At 39.9% G+C, this 20,492-nt stretch overlaps 1 protein-coding gene across 3 annotated transcripts in view; it reads right to left on the bottom strand.

The window, feature by feature from the left end:
* The window catches only part of arl15a (ADP-ribosylation factor-like 15a), a 432,264-nt gene that overhangs the window by 201,403 nt on the left and 210,369 nt on the right, over positions 1-20,492 (bottom strand). For all 3 annotated transcript variants that reach the window (XM_034170762.1, XM_034170761.1, XM_034170763.1), the window contains one exon: positions 11,227-11,435. In XM_034170762.1, coding sequence (XP_034026653.1) covers positions 11,227-11,435 — 209 coding nt within the window. The remainder of the gene's footprint in view (positions 1-11,226; positions 11,436-20,492) is intronic.

A 20,492-nucleotide genomic window follows, 5' to 3' on the forward strand; every position in this document is an offset into this window, starting at 1 on the left:
ATCCGCCTGTGGGCAGGCTTTGAGTGAGCAGTGGTCCAGCCCTCTCGGCTGAAATCCTTTGTCTGAGACGCTGCTGGAGACGGCGCGCGTTGCTTTATCAAAATTTTTTCAGGACTCGTGAGGGATATCCGAGTGGACACTATTCGAGAAATTCAGCTCGTTCTCGGTGAAAAGTTTAACGGCTGATGAGAGGTTGTGGAGTTTCTTTCGCTTTAAGGACAGCTCACAAAGCGGATCGGCGCGGCGCGGTCGGAGGTGGCGTCCGTCTGGCTGTTTCGAGCTGAAAACATCCTAATTTAAGGCTCTGTTCACCCAGGTCGTCGTCAGAGAACAGAGAAGTTTCAGAAGAAGTCGGCATGAGGAGTTTATGCAGACATTCCACTGTTAAAGGAGATTTTGTAATGAAAGAACGTGCGGGCAATTTCGCCGAGTCGGTTCCGTGACGACGACGCAAATCCATCTGCGCCGCGACAGGAAAAACACGCACGTTCTTTCATTACAAAATCTCCTTTAACAGTGGAATGTCCGCATAAACTCCTCATGCCGACCTCTTCTGAAACTTCTCTGTTCTCTGACGACGACCTGGGTGAACAGAGCCTGATATGTGGAAGTTTTCAGCTTGAAACAGCGAGACGACGACGCCTCGGAGCGCAGATCACCGTCAGGCGCCGTGGGCCGTCCTTAAAGCGACACTTACACACCAAAATCTCTCATCAGCCGTTAAAAGTTTTACCGAAAACCAGCTGAATTTATCGAATGGTGTCCACTCAGTTGTGCCTTACAGTTTTGAAAAAATTTTGATCAAACAAAGCAGCAGTCTCTGAGCCATTCCTAAACAATGAAAAAAATCGACGAGAGGGTGGGCCACTCCTAAATCAAAGACTGCCCACAGGCTAATGACGTAACCGACAGGCGTGAAAAAACTCTCGCATGCCCATGAGGGTTCAAGCATGTCTGATGTAATCACACGTGATTCAAATCCATATGGTTTTTGAAAAAAAATAATAAGGTCGGATACTTTTCTAATAGACTTCGTATATTCATTCCAACAATGATGGTGCTGTCTTCAAACTCTAAAGCCTGAAAGTCAAAACCAAGAGAAAATCCATAATGATAGTGCTCTGCATCACATACATCCTCGCCTCTCTATCAGCATACACCATGAGCTAAATCTAATACAGCCACAAAGCACTACTAGAAACTTACTGATTGCTTTGACAAAGTATGTAACAGTTAAAGTACATCAGCAGCCTTTTAAATATTTGGGAATATTTAGACAAAAATAGACTGAAATATTAGCATTAGGCAAATGAAGGCTTAACCAACTGAATGTGAACAAAATATTTGAACGGAAAGATAAAAAAAAGTCATCTGTTGCTGAGTGATTAAGGCGTGTACCACATGCCCCAGTGTGAGGGTTGCAGCATCATCCCTGGTTTGAATCCCAGGTTTTTGCTGCATACCTCTCCTAGTCTGTGGCCCTATGTTTTCCATCTCTATCACAAAGGCTGAAAAACCTAATACACACACACACACACACACACAATTATATATATATATATATATATATATATATATATATATATATATATATACACACACAGTGAAGAAAATAAGTATTTGAACACCCTGCGATTTTGCAAGTTCTCCCACTTAGAAATCATGGAGGGGCCTGAACTTTTCATCTTAGGTGCATGTCCACTGTGAGAGACATAATCTAAAAAAAAAAAAAAAAAAAAAAAAAAAAATCCAGAAATCACAATGTATGATTTTTTTTAAATAATTTATTTGTATGTTACTGCTGCAAATAAGTATTTGAACACCTACTAACCAGCAAGAATTCTGGCTCACACAAACCTGTTAATTTTTCTTTAAGAAGCCCTCTTATTCTGCACTCTTTACCTGTATTAATTGCACCTGTTTGAACTTGTTACCTGTATAAAAGACACCTGTTCACACACTCAATCAATCAATCACACTCCAACCTGTCCACCATAGCTAAGACCAAAGAGCTGTCTAAGGACACCAGGGACAAAACTGTAGACCTGCACAAGGCTGGGATGGACTACAGGACAACAGGCAAGCAGCTTGGTAGAAGACAACAACTGTCATGATTAGTTATTAGAAAGTGGAAGAAATACAAGATGACTGTCAATCTCCCTCAGTCTGGGATTCCATGCAAGATCTCACTTTGTGGGGTAAGGATGATTCTGAGAAAGGTCAGAACTACACAGGAGGACCTGGTCAATGACCTGAAGAGAGCTGGGACCACAGTCACAAAGCTTACATTAGTAACACATGATGCTGTCATGGTTTAAAATCCTGCAGGGCAGCAAGGTCCCCCTGCTCAAGCCAGCACATGTCCAGGGCCGTTTGAAGTTCACCAGTGACAATCTGGATGATCCAGAGGAGGCATGGGAAAAGGTCATGTGGTCAGATGAGACCAGAATGGAGCTTTTTGGAATCAACTCCACTTACCATGTTTAGAGGATGAGAACAACCCCAAGAAAACCATCCCAACTGTGAAGCATGGGGGTGGAAACATCATACTCTGGGGGTGCTCTTCTGCAAAGGTCAGGACGACTGCACCGTATTGAAGGGAGGATGGATGGGGTCATGTATTGCGAGATTTTGGCAAACAACCTCCTTCCCTCAGTAAGAGCATTGAAGATGGGTCATGGCTGGGTCTTCCAGCATGACAATGACCCCAAACATACAGCCAGAGCAACTAAGGAGTGGCTCCATAAGAAGCATTTCAAGGTCCTGCAGTGGCCTGGCCAGTCTCCAGACCTGAACTCAATAGAATATCTTTGGAAGGAGCTGAAACTCCAAACCTGAAAGATCTAGAGAAGATCTGTATGGAGAAGTGGACCAAAATCCCTGCTGCAGTGTGTGCAAACCTGGTGAAAAAGTACAGGAAACATTTGACCTCTGTAATAGCAAACAAAGGCTACTGTACCAAATATTAACATTGATTTTCACAGGTGTTCAAATACTTATTTGCAGCAATAACATACAAATAAATTATTAAAAAATCATACATTGTGATTTCCGGAATTTTTTTTAGATTGTCTCTCACAGTGGACATGCACCTAAGATGAAAATTTCAGACCCCTCCATGATTTGTAAGTGGGAGAACTTGCAAAATCGCAGGGTGTTCAAATACTTATTTTCCTCACTGTGTATATATATATATATATATGGTAAATGGACTGCATTTATATAGTGCTTTTCCATCTGCATCAGACGCTCAAAGCGCTTTACAATAATGCCTCACATTCACCCCGATGTCAGGGTGCTGCCATACAAGGCGCTAACTACACACCGGGAGCAATAGGGGATTAAAGACCTTGCCCAAGGGCCCTTAGTGATTTTCCAGTCAGGCGGGGATTTCAACCCAGGATCTTCTGGTCTCAAGCCCAACACCTTAACCACTAGTCCATCATATATATATATATATATATATCTATATATATATATATCTATATATATATATATATATATATATATATATGAGTGTGTGTGTGTGTGTATACACAGTTCTATGCAAAGGTTTGGGCACCCCTGATAATTTTCATGACTTTCCTTTATAAATCATTGGTTGTCTGGATCAGAAATTTCAGTTAAATATATCATATTGCAGATGAATACACTGATATTTGAGAAGTGAAATGAAGTGTCTAGTATTTACAGAAAGGCAGGTGCATAAATCTGGGCACCCTTGTCATTTTATTTATTTGAATACATTTAGCACCAATTAATGGAACACAAAATTGGTTTGGTAAGCTCATTGACCCTTGACCTTACACAGGTGAATCCAATCATGAGAAAGGGTATTTAAGGTGGCCATTTATAAATGTTTCTCCTCTTTGCATCTCTTCTAATGAGTGGCAACATGGGAGCCTCTACACAACTCTCAAATGACCTGTAAACAAAGATTGTTCAACATCATGGTTTTGGGGAAGGATACAAAAAGCTATCTCAGAGATTTCAGCTATCAGTTTCCACTGTGAGGAACATAACCACAGGCACAGTACTATTTAAGGCCAGAAGTGGCAGGCCAAGAAAAATGTCAGACAAGCTGAAGCGAAGGATGGTGAGAACAGTCATAGTCAACCCACAGACCTGCTCCAAAGACCTACAACATGATTATGCTGCAGATAGTGTCTCTGTGCATCGCTCAACTATACAGCGCACGTTGCACAAAGAGATGCTGTATGATGCTGTAATGCAGAGGAAGCCTTTTCTGTGTACACGCAACAAACAGAGTCGCTTGAGGTATGCTAAAGCACATTTGGACAAGCCAGCTTCATTTTGGAATAAGGTGCTGTGGACTGATGAATCTAAAATTGAGTTATTTGGACATAACAAGGGGCGGTATGCATGGCTGAAAAAGAACACAGCATTCAAAGAAAAACACTTAAAATTTGGAGGTGGTTCCATCATGCTGTGTGGCCAGTGCAGGTACTGGGGATCTTGTTAAAGCTGAAGGTCACATGGATTCCAGTCAATATCAGCAGATCAGATTCTTGAGAACAATGTTCATGAATGAGTGACAAAGTTGAAGTTGCGCCGGGGCTGGATCTTTCAACAAGACAACGACCCTAAACACTGCTCAAAATCTACTAAAGCATTCATGCCGAGGAACAAGTACAACATTCTGGAATGGCTATCTCAGTCCCCAGACCTGAATATTACTGAAAATCTGTGGTGTGACTTTAAGTGGGCTGCCCATGCTCGGAAACCAACACACCTGAGATGTTTTGTAAAGAACAATGGTCCAAAATACCTTCAACCAGAATCCAGACTCTCACTGGAAGCTATAGGAAGCATATAGTGGCTGTTATTTCTGCAAAAGGAGGATCTACTAAATCTACTCAAAAACATGCATGACTTTCTTTTGCAGATACAAACTGAGTGCCAAGCCCCCTGTGCGTTACCAGCTCAATTAAAGCCCAAGGCAAAATGGCCATTTTCTGCATACAAAGGCTGCCATTTCCAAATGAACAAATCTACGCAAATAATTTTGGGACAGGAACAATGTCAATGACCAATATTGTGCCCCTGTTAAATTAAAAGAAAAGTTATGACAGTTGTTGAGAAAATTGTGTCCAAATACCCAAATTGGCTGTTTTCAGCATAAACATGGCGGCCATTTTCAAATTAATGAATCTATGACTAGAATTTCTTTGACATGAAATATGTCAACGACCCATGTTACTCCCTCGACAAATTAGGAAATAAGTTACCAGACAGACAGTTTTTGAGAAAATTGCCTTTAACCCTTTATCTACGGCGATGGCGTCCACGCCATATTTTCCATATGCGTATTTTTTTTACCGTAACTGCGCTACAGTTTGTCCAATCCAAATGATTCAAAGTGCATTGTTAAGCTAACACCAAGGACTTATCAATGATATATGGTGTATTACGGTAAACGTAAGCCTGTGACGTCATAATGCAGAGGGAAAAGACGGAAGTTTCATACGAGTGCGCCGCTGATTCTCATTACCGTAAGTTCTCATGTAAGCCCTCAATCTGAAAAATTTCAACACTGACAGCAAGCCAAGAACCCATGCTTTCCAACAGTATGCTATATGTTGCATATATTACGTTAAAGTGCGTTCGGTGACTTTTGAAACGAGGGAAAAGTATGAAAAAGAGCGCAAAAGTGACAGAAAAGTACAGAGACAGACAGCAAACATAAATGTAGTAATTTCTGAGGAAAAGGCAGGGTGTTAGTGTCATTTGTGAAGGTGTGTGTGCGTGTTTGTGTGGGTGTGATGGCTCCATCAGCCACAAGCCACTGCCCGGTGCCAACAAGCAGAAACCCAACTTGCCAGCGATCCACAAAGGAGCGGCGTTCTTGCAAGGTATGCAAGAGGTCAACCTGCTGGATGTGCAAACTTTGTAAAATTGGCCTCTGTCTTCAGCCAGACAGAAACTGTTACAAACAGTACCACACTGACAATGGACTGATGTAGTTTCGATCTAATTTTGATTCTTGGTTATATATTTGTATATAGTTTGACACTTTATTGTTTTATTCATATTGTATAATTTTGCACAAAATGAGTGATCAAATGAGTGATTTATTACACATTTTAATAATACAGATAATAATTGATATATTTATATATAGTTTTGCACTTTGTTTGTTGTTATTCATATTGTTTGGTTCTGCACTTTAAAATTGGTTTGTTTTTGCATATTTTCGCCTTGTAAAATGTTTACTTTTGCACTGTTTCTGCTCTGTTTCTGAGTTCTAGACACACAAAATTAATTATTTTGATTGTAAACACTTACAGCTTCCTGTTAAAAATGTGAAATCCAAACTTCCTTTACATAACAATCATTTTTCACAAAAAAACTGAAAAAAAAAAATCAAGTTCGTTTTTGTGTTTTTTCTCATTTTAAATGCTAAAACTTACAAATAATGTGTATAAATAGTTAATCAGGTGTAATATAATTGAAATTCAGGTACTCTTGGAAAAGGGTACCAAAGCACACAAACATAGAACATTATTTCTTAATTTTATTGCTATAATAAAAAATTATAACCAATCGTCCATTTATAGCCTCAGTAGGTAAAGGGTTAAGTGCTCAAAATGGCTATTTTCGGCATAAAAATGGCCACCATTTCCAAACAAACGAATGTACGAATATGATTTTCAGACGGGAGCAATGTCAATGACAGATATTTAAAAAGTTTTCAGTTTTAGAAGTGTTTATTTCTCCCTAGCCTTTACATAATATGTGACAAAAAGGTTATATTTACACACAAATGAAACAGAGTTTGCAGCTAGCTACCAGCCTGTGACATCACAACGCTTAACATCCACTGAATGTTTTGTAAATCCTTCCAGAGGTTTTATTGGGTTACAAAAACAGCATTTCAGTTTTAGAAGTGTTTATTTCTCACTAGCCTTTACATAATATATGAGAGAGGTGTTATTTCTAGCTAAAAACAAACTGAAGTTAGCTAGTGACACCAGGAAGTGACGTCACCATGCTAATCAATTCAATCAATCAATTTTTTTTTTATATAGCGCCAAATCACAACAAACAGTTGCCCCAAGGCGCTTTATATTGTAAGGCAAGGCAATACAATAATTATGTAAAACCCCAACGGTCAAAACGACCCCCTGTGAGCAAGCACTTGGCTACAGTGGGAAGGAAAAACTCCCTTTTAACAGGAAGAAACCTCCAGCAGAACCAGGCTCAGGGAGGGGCAGTCTTCTGCTGGGACTGGTTGGGGCTGAGGGAGAGAACCAGGAAAAAGACATGCTGTGGAGGGGAGCAGAGATCGATCACTAATGATTAAATGCAGAGTGGTGCATACAGAGCAAAAAGAGAAAGAAACAGTGCATCATGGGAACCCCCCAGCAGTCTACGTCTATAGCAGCATAACTAAGGGATGGTTCAGGGTCACCTGATCCAGCCCTAACTATAAGCTTTAGCAAAAAGGAAAGTTTTAAGCCTAATCTTAAAACCTAACCTCTGTGAGATCACCACACCAATGTCCATGAGATCATACCATAAAAAAAAGGAGCAGAATGTGACAACTCTTGAAATACCTCTTAGAATAGGTCAAGGTTAGCCATATTTGAACTTGTCTAAGGTCTGTGTCCCAAGAATGTTCCCTGTGAGTTTGAAGAGCCTGACACTGGTAGTAATAGGACTGGAATTATACTGAGCACAGAGATAGAGGGATGGACGGACAGACAAAAAGCCTTCACAATACCCGATGCCCATATTTGATGGCCTCAGGTAAAAATAAATAAATGAAGTCACGCAATCCATACAATGTGACCGATTTTTAATAGGCCCCTGGGTCATCCTAAGATACACCACAGACATCAAGTGGATGATCATCTCTTAGCTCATTCAAGGGATCATGTGTTTAGGACATCACATTAGCAAAGAGACAGACAAGCAGAGAGACAGGAGTACAAATGAATATGATGACAATACTCCTTTGGTCGTCTGCTGATGGTGTGTGTGTGTGTGTGTGTGTGTGTGTGTGTGTGTGTGTGTGTGTGTGTGTGTGTGTGAGACTGAGCACTTAAACATGAATGAGGGCTGCACTGTAAAACCAGCCATGGCATTCCATGCTAAGAGGCTCCATTTGTGTGGGTGGTGAGGTGATGTTTCAAGGCAGTTGCTGTTTGGCCAGAGCCTTTAAGGCATGACTAGCTAACAGAAAAAGACAAACAGCCATTTCATCCCTCTATCCACAAGCAGGGATGATTCATATGTTCCTGGGGAGAGGTGGTGACATTACCTATTACTCAATAACGATTACTTGACATTTCTCCTTTCTCCTAAATATTACAGCCTTTTTGCTGCAAGTGATAAACAGTTAAGATACTCACATAGCCAACCCACAACAAAGTCCAGCAGATAAGAGCAAAGAGAGAGATGTGGAATAAGAGCAGATCCTGATGAAAAAATGTCAAGTCAAAATGATGCTGAAAACCCAATGTCAGATGTTGTCTCCTCAGTCAGAAAGAATTAAAGAACCAACAGATGCTCAAAATACAACAAACAAAAAGATGAACATAACCACTTTTTCTTTGCAAGCGCTATAAAAAATATATTTGTAAACTTGTAACAGATAAAGGTATAAAGGTGAAGATAAGCCCGTTTTATTTATTTTTTTTTTTTACGTCTGCCAAGGACGTAGTAAAATCATCTGCGTTTATTTATTTATTTGTCTGTCCGGTAGCAGGATTACGTCAAAACTACTGCACGGATTTTGATGAAATTTTCAACACAGGTAGATATTAGGCCATGTAAGACTCCATTAAATTATGGAGGTGATCCGGATCCCGATTCTGGATCACCTCCACTTTATCACCTCCACCACTTTATACAGGCTTTCCAGGATTACGTCAAAACTACTTCACAGATTCTCACCAAATTTGCACCACAGATAGATATTAGGGCATGGAAGACTCCAATGAATTTTGGAGGTGATCTGGATCCAGATTGGTGGACATCAGAAATCTCCAATTTTCTCTTGTTTGTATTAGTAAATACTTTTAATCCATTCATACACTTTTCACCACTAATCTGATGACGAACCATAAAACTGTAGCTCATAGTCTCTCTTATGCACCTTGAGCTCAAGATCAAAAAACATTTCAACAACATGTGGGAATGTAAAAACTGAAGGACACTGGGTTTGCTTCAGCAACCTCTTTTCCTTCGAGGCACCCATAAAGCATCCTTATCAAACGCTGGAACATGTCAACTTGCTCTATTCAACACAAAACCTGCAGCAGGTCTACTGCAAGGTCTCTTCAAATCCACAGGCTTCAACTTTTCACCCCAGACATCACCTCAAAGAATGTTTTTATCTTCTTTATCAGCAGCATTTTCCTCTTAATCATTGTAAAATAATCTTTGCAAAGTTACAGTGTGTTTGCCATTTACTGTTCACAATAAACTCTGAATTAGGACTGTAGGATATGGAGAAAATGTCTGTCATTTGATAAATAGTATAAATGATGTATCACATCAATTATATTATTCACTGAATCAGAGACTGGGTGGACAACATCAAATTGTTTCCAACTATAAACACTATTTTTAGTCTGATCTTGCTGGTGAAACAGCAAGGTTTTATCAAACGTTATATAGACCTGGCAGGCTGTTGAGCTTATATTGTATAATATTAAAATCAGCTGTGAACAGTTCCATCTGGCTCTATTGCTGCAAGGAGCACAATTAAATCATATCTAAGATAACTCATTTCCTAAATGTGCTTCACAATAAAGGCGTTTTCACTTAAAACCAGCACCAGCAGCACAGCAAAGACTTACTGTGAAAGTGACAGCACTAGTTCTGCAGAACTGTAATTTGACAGTGATTAGCTGATGTTCGCCAAAATTTGTCCTTTGTGCATGTTTTCCAAAGCAGCAGATAGAAATACTGAAACAAAAAGCACATTTTGTCTGGAAGTTGTTTTGAAATATTACCACATGAAGGTGCTTCCATGCGACTAAACAACAACTGTACATTTCTCATTAATAAATTCAGGTGTGTCTTGGTGATTGGCCTGGCCACAGACCGAACAAGGCCATCCAAGTAGAAAGAGTGCGAGGTTTGCATTTCTGTTTACAGAGCCACATTTGCTCGACATATTTTGCACAATACCTTGTTATATAACTGACTATCTCGTTCAAAGCCAAAGTATCACCACATAGCAGACATGTCAGCTCCTTTAGTGAAGCAATCACTGATAGTTTCCCCATGAGTAAAACAGGAGTGGAGTCAGTTTTCCAAAGTGTAAAATTTCTGAGCATGTTCATGTCTCCACATCCAGAGCTGTTGCACACTCTGCTGTGCACAAACAATTCAGGTACACAACTGAGCATCTTCACATATTAAAGACTGCAAACAGCTATTCTACATTCAGCTCAAGAAAATGCATAAATGCATAGAGCTCTTTACGCACGCACGCTCACACACACGATTCACATCAGTAGCAATCACACACATGCAGTCGTGCAAGTTATGTCCATATGAGCATGTGTACATTGTAGACCAAGCACACTATGTGATTCATAGAAAATCAATATATTTACATCACTATTTAGTCTGATTCCATTACGCATCAAATCCAAGTGTTATGCATGAAGAGCTTTGAAGTGTTTGAAAGTCACCGCAGACTTGTCTGCTCTCTCTCATACATGAAGCAATGCTGGAAAGGGAGCAGCTCCAACCCATGTCAAGGAGTTGGGCTCAACAGCAAATGCTCTGCACTGAGATAAGCCCAGCTTCTTCTAGTTGATACCACCTATCCTCCTACACTGGCTCTGGCTGATTCTCAACCAAAATTCACATTCCGCCCAGCAAGTATCAAAACAACCGTACAATCATTGAAAGATACCTACTGTAACTTTTACTTGTTTGATGTAGTCTTTTGTAGACTTGAATTCAATGAAAGATTTGACCCAAACTTTATTAATCTAAGTAGAAGACAACTTTGTGTTCATTTGACTTAGTTACACACAAAGTAACATCTAGAACTACATTCAAAACGATTCATACTGTGCACACCTAGCTACGCAATTATGTGTTCAAGGGTAAGGGTGTGGACAATTTAAAAAAAATTTTTTTTCAAATGCAACAGTTGCAATCCATGTTTGTGCAAAAGACAGAACCTATAAAGGTCGGTTGCTTGCGATGTAACCGTATGCCGTAGAGAGATTGGATTACCTGATTTGGCGTTCTTGCAGCAGGTTTGTCTTGGTGATTGGCAAGGATTAGGAAAGGCAAAGTGCAGAGCTGTGGGTGTTGCAAGGCTGAGTGGAGCTCGTTACGTGCTGCCTCGAGGTCCTCATCTGACGAGGCACTGTCCAAAATGAAGACTACACCCTGTGAACCCTGGTAGTAACGACTCCAGTATTTCTTGATGTTGTCGGCTCCTGTGGACATAAATTCATGACGGGGGTCAAACTGAGACAAGATTAAGTAAACAGAATTCATTCCTGTTGGTGTGAAGAAATCTCAGCTATACTTGATGCCAACAATTCCTGGCAAGAAAAAAAAAAAAAAAAAGCACAGAATGTATGACTCCGCAATACAAGGTACAGTTACTATGAATGCATTATGGAGTCAGGCTGAAACAAATGTTTGCAATTACAAACATATTTGGAGATGGTCAAATAGTCTTTTGTATCGCTGACAATGCACCATGTGTTTTGACCAGAGAATTGTGCAGCATTATAAAACAGACTGTTGTCAAATTCAGATTTATACAGATATAAAGCACAATTAGGAATTTTCCCATATTTGTTCTTAATGTCAGGAACCAGCAGGAGTCATGTTTGGATGTACTGTGAAACTAGATACCAGACTCAAAAGGTCACTGGAGTATTCCAATAAAATGTCAATACCCAGCGTGCAACCCCACAAAAACATTTTCTCCTATTTGACCCAGATTGCAGGTTTCTGGGCTTGAAGATAAAGCACACAGCATTACTGTAAAGCTAGTATCTCACTGGGCTGTGACTGTTCATGACAAACTGCAAACAGCATTCACAAGAGATTTTCCAAAATATCTTGAAATATTCGCAGCGGTTCTGGACTTCCTCATGTGAGTCGTGGGGCCTCTCTCTCATATCGCTGGAATTGTGAACATGTTCAATAAATCTGCACAACAAATGTTCTCTTAAAATACTTAGAGTCATCGTGGGTGTCTCAAATCCTTCTCAATTTAGTTTCAGTGAGTCATAAAACTCACGAAATGTGAGACAACTTTGTGAGGGGTTGGCAACCTATGAAACTAAATTGTAACTGACTGGAGACAAAAATGAAAATCTGGCATTCCCAGTGCGAGACAGGTGCTGCACTAAGACCCCTGGAAGCACAACAAAATGGCTAATGCAGGTCAGTGTGATTCCAAGTGAAAATTGTCAGTAATTCACGTATTTTCTTCCAAATTTGTGCCTCCAACTACCTGCCAACAGTCGCAGCTCAGTGATATACTATTTTGAACAGTTGATTAAAACACAGGATCATTTATGGGAAAAACAAAAATAATAATTATAACCACACTTTCATATCAATGTATGAAGTGTCATATGTTATAGTAGTGCAATACCAAATATGGCATGTCACATTTTGAATGATAGTTCTGCAGTTATATTTTTTAGATCGCTGCACAAAGCAGCCCTTTGTTGAAGAACAGGTTTAGCATCCTTACAGCTCAATACCTCACTGTACAGAACATCTATCAAACCTTTTTCAAATCAATGTGCTGCTCTAATGAGGGTTAAAAAAGAGAACATTTAACTTCTATCAAAGAAAAGCAGGCAGCTCAGTGGGACAGGAGGTGAGCTATCAAGTAGTAGATTGATAGTAGGGACTGATTCCCAGTCGTGCTACCTGTCTTGTGTCTTTGGACAAGGCGCTTCATCTGCATTGTCTCAGTCCATCCAGCTGTAAATGGGCAAGTGCCTTGGCTGGGGAAGGAACCTGCAATGGACTGGTGTCCCATTCACCCATTCAAGGGGAGTCATAGAATCTCATCCACTTCACGCTGCTGAATTCGGGGACAAGCACCAGTACAATGGGTCTTAGGGCCCTGTTGCACCTTGACAATTTAGCCAGCGTATGGTCGACATATGAAAAATGCGCCAAATATGCTGGATATGTTGAATACATTAATGCAGCTGTCACACCTTGACGATTTATCCAGCGTATGCTGATAGCCCTGTTTTCACACAGTGGGTTGGTACTGCACGGTATGGTGCAGGTTGGAAGAGTTAACTCTGGCTTGGTTTGCCTTTCCACCACTGGCAGAACCCTTTTGTTTGGCTGGCAGAACACGTAAATATTGATGAGCATGTCATCGAGCACGCGTACACTGTCACGCGGCCTCTCCCCTCCACACAAAGGCCAAACAGACTAATTTGACATTTTTAAATTTAATTAAAAAAAAAAAAAAACGGTTGTCAACCTGAATCACAACTTAACAGACATTTCGGTTTTGCAAATGCTGGTTTTTTTTAACCAATGAAAAAAAAAAAAAAGACATTTTACAAAAGGACATTTATTTGTAAATAACACACACGTTACATTCACTTGAGTTGGTTTTTAAACAGAATGAATTAGTCAACCAATCAGCATGAGCGGATGCTCAGTTTCCCCATAATCCCTTTGGGCATCTGTGTGTTAATGTTCAAATCTTCAGAATTAGTGCATCATTTTAAAATGAACAGATATGTGTTATATTTTTACTTTGTACATTTTAAGAGTTGACATTAATGTAGTTATTCTATCCGGATTAATTTGATTTATAAATCAAAACCATAAGTCAAACCTGCTTTCCTTTTCAAGATGTCTTCCTCACGACTGGACCACTGTATGCTGTCAAGGTAAAAGACGCTTCCCTACAGCGGTGGGCAGGGTGCACAAAGACAGAAGCGCTGACTCATTGGCTGTGTTTGGGTTTGTGATCGCCTTTGGTTCTATCAGAAGCGTTGGCGGTGTTTAAACTCACAATTGGCTTATTAGTAGCTGAGAGTGTACCGGAGACCATACTGAAATTTATCGGTTAGCAGTTAGCTGTAGCTTCTGATAAATTTTTTGGTGGGTTATTGGTTTAGCGTTATAAAAGATAAATTTTCAGTTAGCTGATTAGCGGTTATCAAAGCTAACTTTTTGGTTAGCTGAGCCCACCACTGATAGTTTTAACAGTCTGAACTGCATGACTAATCGCATAACTTACTTACAATGTATGGCTTCATATGCAGGATGTATCAGCCGTACGCTGGCATACATAGAAAAGATTGTGTATCTGCAAAATTTTTCAAGGTACCAGACAAAAAAAAACCTGTTATGAAAAAATAGGAATGCACCTATTTTCGCAAAGCTATGTCACCACAGCACCTTCCCTGGGTCCTCCAATGTCTCAAATTCTCTATACAACTTAATGTACTTCTTGAATCATTATTCACACTGCTAGAACTAAAATAAAAAAAACAAAACAAAAAAACAACCTGTAACTGTTTTAAGCTTTTGATCAAATATATTGACTGAGATGAATGTTGGCCTCTTCACTTTACATGTTTTCCCTTAAATTGTAGTAAATGTTTGTATTTGTCATTACTGCATAAACAGAACTTATCAGGATCCTACCACACTGCATACACAAGTCCTTTTCTAGTATAAATGTTATCTGACAAAAAACAAAAAAATGATCCTCCTCCATCTGGTGAGGTTACTTCCTTTGCAATCTTCTGAACTGTTTTGTTATCGTTGCTCATGGTAAGGGAACTGCCAAATGACAAACTGTGATGCTGGCAAATGTTTAAACATCACAAAGTGCTTTCAGTGCCATTTACTTCCCTTCTTTTTTTCCTCCCCCAGACTATCCACTCACACCTCTCACTGCAGCCGAAAGTTATCAGACAAAGTGGCACTTGAGAGATTGATGGGGATGTTTCTCTTATCTTTGCCTGGAAATGGTGGAGTGCCCATCTATATTGTAAGATATTACTGGCAACTCCTGCCACCTATTGGTCTGCAAGGAGGATTTCCAAATATGACGTCATCATTCTTTGGAGATGTTAGCCATTTTTACAACATGCCATTGCTCACGTAAATGCTTCATGAGTAAGCTCTCATTCCTCCACCACCATCCACCCCCCCACCCCTTTAATAATCACATCTGAAGAGCAGTTTCTTTGTTTCCCTTTGATGTCCCGTTTCTAAAAGTACATTCTATATGACTCAGAAGTCATTGCAGAAAGAACAGGAGTGCAGCAGAAACAGTAAAAATAGAATAGCAGTTAAAGTATCGTGTTACAAACCTATTCATCATTCAGAGAAGTTCCGGCTTCCTTGATTTACAGTGTGGGCATGAAAGAATGACTCTAGCCAAATAAAAGCCATGCAGTAACTGAACAATTATCTAACTGCCCCATTTTTGTTCAACAATTGAGAACCAGAATTGTGAATAAACTCAGTGTAATTAGCTTTGTAAATGTATTGTTTAGTCTAATCTGTTTGAATGCATGATGAAAATCTGAGTGTAAGTGAGGAGAAAGATGTTTAAGGTGCTTCAATAACATTTTTGGTGTGTCAAAAATTCGCTGAATTACACTGTGCTATTTATAATTCCCACAATAGACAGACTGCATTTAGCCATTTGATTATTGTATAGGTCGTAGGTCGGAAACTGTAATAAAACTATATATCAATGTTTAAAGAAAAGTAAATGACCAACAGCTTCTATTTCCAAGCATAGTTGCATTAAACACATCTCATGGCTGCATCACAGCCCGCGTGTGTGTGTGCGTACTGCTTGTTTGTTTGTGGTGGTGGGTGAATGCTATTCACCATGGTTCTAAAGTATCTGTCACTAATGGTCACATGGCTGCTGTATGCATTGTGACAACATGCATACAGCAGCAGGAAAATAAGTATTTGAACACCCTGTGGTTTTGCAAGTTCTCACACTTAGAAATCATGGAGGGGTCTGAAATTTTCATCTTAGGTGCATGTCCACTGTGAGAGACTTAATCAAAAAAAAAAAAAAAATAAATTAAAAAAAAATCCGGAAATCATAATGTATGATTTTTTAAGAATTTATTTGTATGTTACTGCTGCAAATAAGTATTTGAACACCTACCAACCAGCAAGAATTCTGGCTCACACAGACCTGTTAATTTTTCTTTAAGAAGCCCTCTTATTCTGCACTCTTTACCTGTATTAATTGCACCTGTTTGAACTTGTTACCTGTATAAAAGACACCTGTTCACACAATCAATCACACTCCAACCTGTCCACCATAGCCAAGACCAAAGAGCTGTCTAAGGACACCAGGGACAAAACTGTACACCTGCACAAGGCTGGGGTGGACTACAGGACAACAGGCAAGCAGCTTGGTAGAAGACAACAACTGTTATGATTATTTATTAGAAAGTGGAAGAAACACAAGATGACTGTCAATCTCCCTCGGTCTGGGATTCCATGCAAGATCTCACTTTGTGGGGTAAGGATGATTCTGAGAAAGTTCAGAACTACACAGGAGGCCCTGGTCAATGACCTGAAGAGAGCTGGGACCACAGTCACAAAGATTACATTAGTAACACATGATGCTGTCATGGTTTAAAATCCTGCATGACAGCAAGGTCCCTCTGCTCAAGCCAGCACATGTCCAGGCCCGTTTAAAGTTCACCAGTGACCATCTGGATGATCCAGAGGAGGCATGGGAGAAGGTCATGTGGTCAGATGAGACCAGAATAGAGCTTTTTGGAATCAACTCCACTTACCATGTTTAGTGGATGAGAACAACCCCAAGAAGACCATCTCAACCGTGAAGCATGGGGGTGGAAACATCATACTCTGGGGGTGCTTTTCTGCAAAGGGGACAGGATGACTGCACCGTATTGAAGGGAGGATGGATGGGGTCATGTATTGCGAGATTTTGGCAAACAACCTCCTTCCCTCAGTAAGAGCATTGAAGATGGGTCATGGCTGCGTCTTCCAGCATGACAATGACCCCAAAAACACAGCCAGGGCAACTAAGGAGGGGCTCCGTAAGAAGCATTTCAAGGTCCTGGAGTGGCCTGGCCAGTCTCCAGACCTGAACTCAATAGAATATCTTTGGAAGGAGCTGAAACTCCAAACCTGAAAGATCTAGAGAAGATCTGTATGGAGGAGTGGACCAAAATCCCTGCTGCAGTGTGCAAACCTGGTGAAAAAACTACAGGAAACGTTGACCTCTGTAATTGCAAACAAAGGCTACTGTACCAAATATTAACATTGATTTTCCACAGGTGTTCAAATACTTATTTGCCAGCAGTAACATATAAATAAATTATTTTAAAAAAAATCATACATTGTGATTTCCAGATTTTTTTTTTTTTTTTAGATTATGTCTCTCACAGTGGACAATTTCAGACCCCTCCATGATTTCTAAGTGGGAGAACTTGCAAAATCGCAGGGTGTTCAAATACTTATTTTCCTCACTGTACATGAAAATCTGTGTCATGTTTTGCACTTTGGCAAGCTTACTGTAGCTTGTGTGATTATCTGATTATCTGACAGTAAAATCTGCATTTTGCTTAAGAAATTAGCCACTCTCTGTTTGATAACCCTCTGTTCTTGCCCAGCTGGACTAACATCTTAACTGTTCTTTCAGATCCGGAAATGTCAAAGTTGTCTTTTGCTGGACGATATGAGAGGACACAGGCTCATAACATACTTTTTTTTCTTTTTACAAGAGAGGGGAGGCCAGTAGGTTAGGATCTGAATCAAATTCGCTCCTAGATGAGACTATATCATTCTGTTTAACGTGGTGTGTCCATAAAGTAACGGTCCTTTTTATTTTTTTAAAAAACTATATGGATTTCACTCATACGTTTTTACGTCAGACATGCTTGAACCCTCGTGCGCATGCGTGAGTTTTTCCACGCCTGTCGGTGACGTCATTCGCCTGTGAGCACGCCTTGGGAAGGAGTGGTCCCGCCCCCTCGTCGGATTTTCATTGTCTGGAAATGGCGGAATGAAAAGGACTTTTTTCCATCAGAATTTTTTCAGAAGCTGTTAGAGACTGGCACCTGGAAACCATTCGAAAAATTTATCTGGCTTTTGGTGAAAATTTTACGGGCTTCACAGAGAATAAGGACTTTAACTACAGCTTTAAGGACCCCTTTAAGGACGGTCAGTGCGCCGTCCTTAAAGCAGGCATCTGTGCTAAATCAAGTCCTTATATAGTAAGGTTTCACATCAGGGGCGATGCCAAAAATAAAAATAATTTTTTGGCCATTTTTGGGCCAAAAACCCCCCATTTTTGGGTCAAAATTCAAAAATGGTCCAATCCTATAGATATGCATATCAAATTACTCGTCTTTACGAGTAGAGTTCAAAAATATATAGTTTGACCTTGCGTTCCGTCACAATGACCGAAAATGTGGAAAGGTCAACGCACTTTTCGTAAAGGGTCAAATTCATAAAATCTGTTATGATGGTCCGATTATGACAATTTTGGTGTCTAATTATATGTTTTCTTGCACAAGAAAACCAACAAGACAGCTTACATAGACCATTATGCCAGTCTTAGCTATGAAAATACAATTATGTCAGATAAGATAGGTCTATTGATTAACTTTATCCAACTTCAAAATGGTTATGACATCAAAATTGATCATAATTGGCCTCTTTCACATCAATCAATCAATCAATCAATCAATTTTTTTATATAGCGCCAAATCACAACAAACAGTTGCCCCAAGGCGCTTTATATTGTAAGGCAAGGCCATACAATAATTATGTAAAACCCCAACGGTCAAAACGACCCCCTGTGAGCAAGCACTTGGCTACAGTGGGAAGGAAAAACTCCCTTTTAACAGGAAGAAACCTCCAGCAGAACCAGGCTCAGGGAGGGGCAGTCTTCTGCTGGGACTGGTTGGGGCTGAGGGAGAGAACCAGGAAAAAGACATGCTGTGGAGGGGAGCAGAGATCGATCACTAATGATTAAATGCAGAGTGGTGCATACAGAGCAAAAAGAGAAAGAAACAGTGCATCATGGGAACCCCCCAGCAGTTTACGTCTATAGCAGCATAACTAAGGGATGGTTCAGGGTCACCTGATCCAGCCCTAACTATAAGCTTTAGCAAAAAGGAAAGTTTTAAGCCTAATCTTAAAAGTAGAGAGGGTGTCTGTCTCCCTGATCTGAATTGGGAGCTGGTTCCACAGGAGAGGAGCCTGAAAGCTGAAGGCTCTGCCTCCCATTCTACTCTTACAAACCCTAGGAACTACAAGTAAGCCTGCAGTCTGAGAGCGAAGCGCTCTATTGGGGTGATATGGTACTACGAGGTCCCTAAGATAAGATGGGACCTGATTATTCAAAACCTTATAAGTAAGAAGAAGAATTTTAAATTCTATTCTAGAATTAACAGGAAGCCAATGAAGAGAGGCCAATATGGGTGAGATATGCTCTCTCCTTCTAGTCCCCGTCAGTACTCTAGCTGCAGCATTTTGAATTAACTGAAGGCTTTTTAGGGAACTTTTAGGCCAACCTGATAATAATGAATTACAATAGTCCAGCCTAGAGGAAATAAATGCATGAATTAGTTTTTCAGCATCACTCTGAGACAACACCTTTCTGATTTTAGAGATATTGCGTAAATGCAAAAAATCAGTCCTACATATTTGTTTAATATGCGCTTTGAAGCGCATATTATCAAGCACATTAATTAAATATAAAAATTGCATAAGTATGTTTTTTGTGAATATAATGAAAATCAAAATACAAAAGCAAAGAAGACAGACATTTTATGGCTAATTTATTAAAATCATTTTTTATGATTCATTGTTTCCATTACACAACATACACTTGATACCTCAAGTATCAGAACCATTCAAAATAGGTTCAATACACCCACTGACATTTTTTTTTTGTTATTAGTACCAAATTGTCAAATTTTAGTTACCTTAAAGGGGCATTCCATAAAAAATTAAACTGATTAAAACCCAAGTTATGGAAAAACATATATTAATATGATTTTGGTAAAACTACACTCAACAAAAATATAAACGCAACACTTTTGGTTTTGCTCCCATTTTGTATGAGATGAACTCAAAGATCTAAAACTTTTTCCACGTACACAATACCACCATTTCCCTCAAATATTGTTCACAAACCAGTCTAAATCTGTGATAGTGAGCACTTCTCCTTTGCGAGATAATCCATCCCACCTCACAGGTGTGCCATACCAAGATGCTGATTAGTGCACAGGTGTGCCTTAGACTGTCCACAATAAAAGGCCACTCGGAAAGGTGCAGTTTTGTTTTATTGGGGGGGGATACCAGTCAGTATCTGGTGTGACCACCATTTGCCTCATGCAATGCAACACATCTCCTTCGCATAGAGTTGATCAGGTTGTCAATTGTGGCCTGTGGAATGTTGGTCCACTCCTCTTCAATGGCTGTGCGAAGTTGCTGGATATTGGCAGGAACTGGTACACGCT

This window comes from Thalassophryne amazonica, chromosome 5 (genome assembly GCF_902500255.1).
Source record: "Thalassophryne amazonica chromosome 5, fThaAma1.1, whole genome shotgun sequence".
Classification (NCBI taxonomy): Eukaryota; Metazoa; Chordata; class Actinopteri; order Batrachoidiformes; family Batrachoididae; genus Thalassophryne; species Thalassophryne amazonica.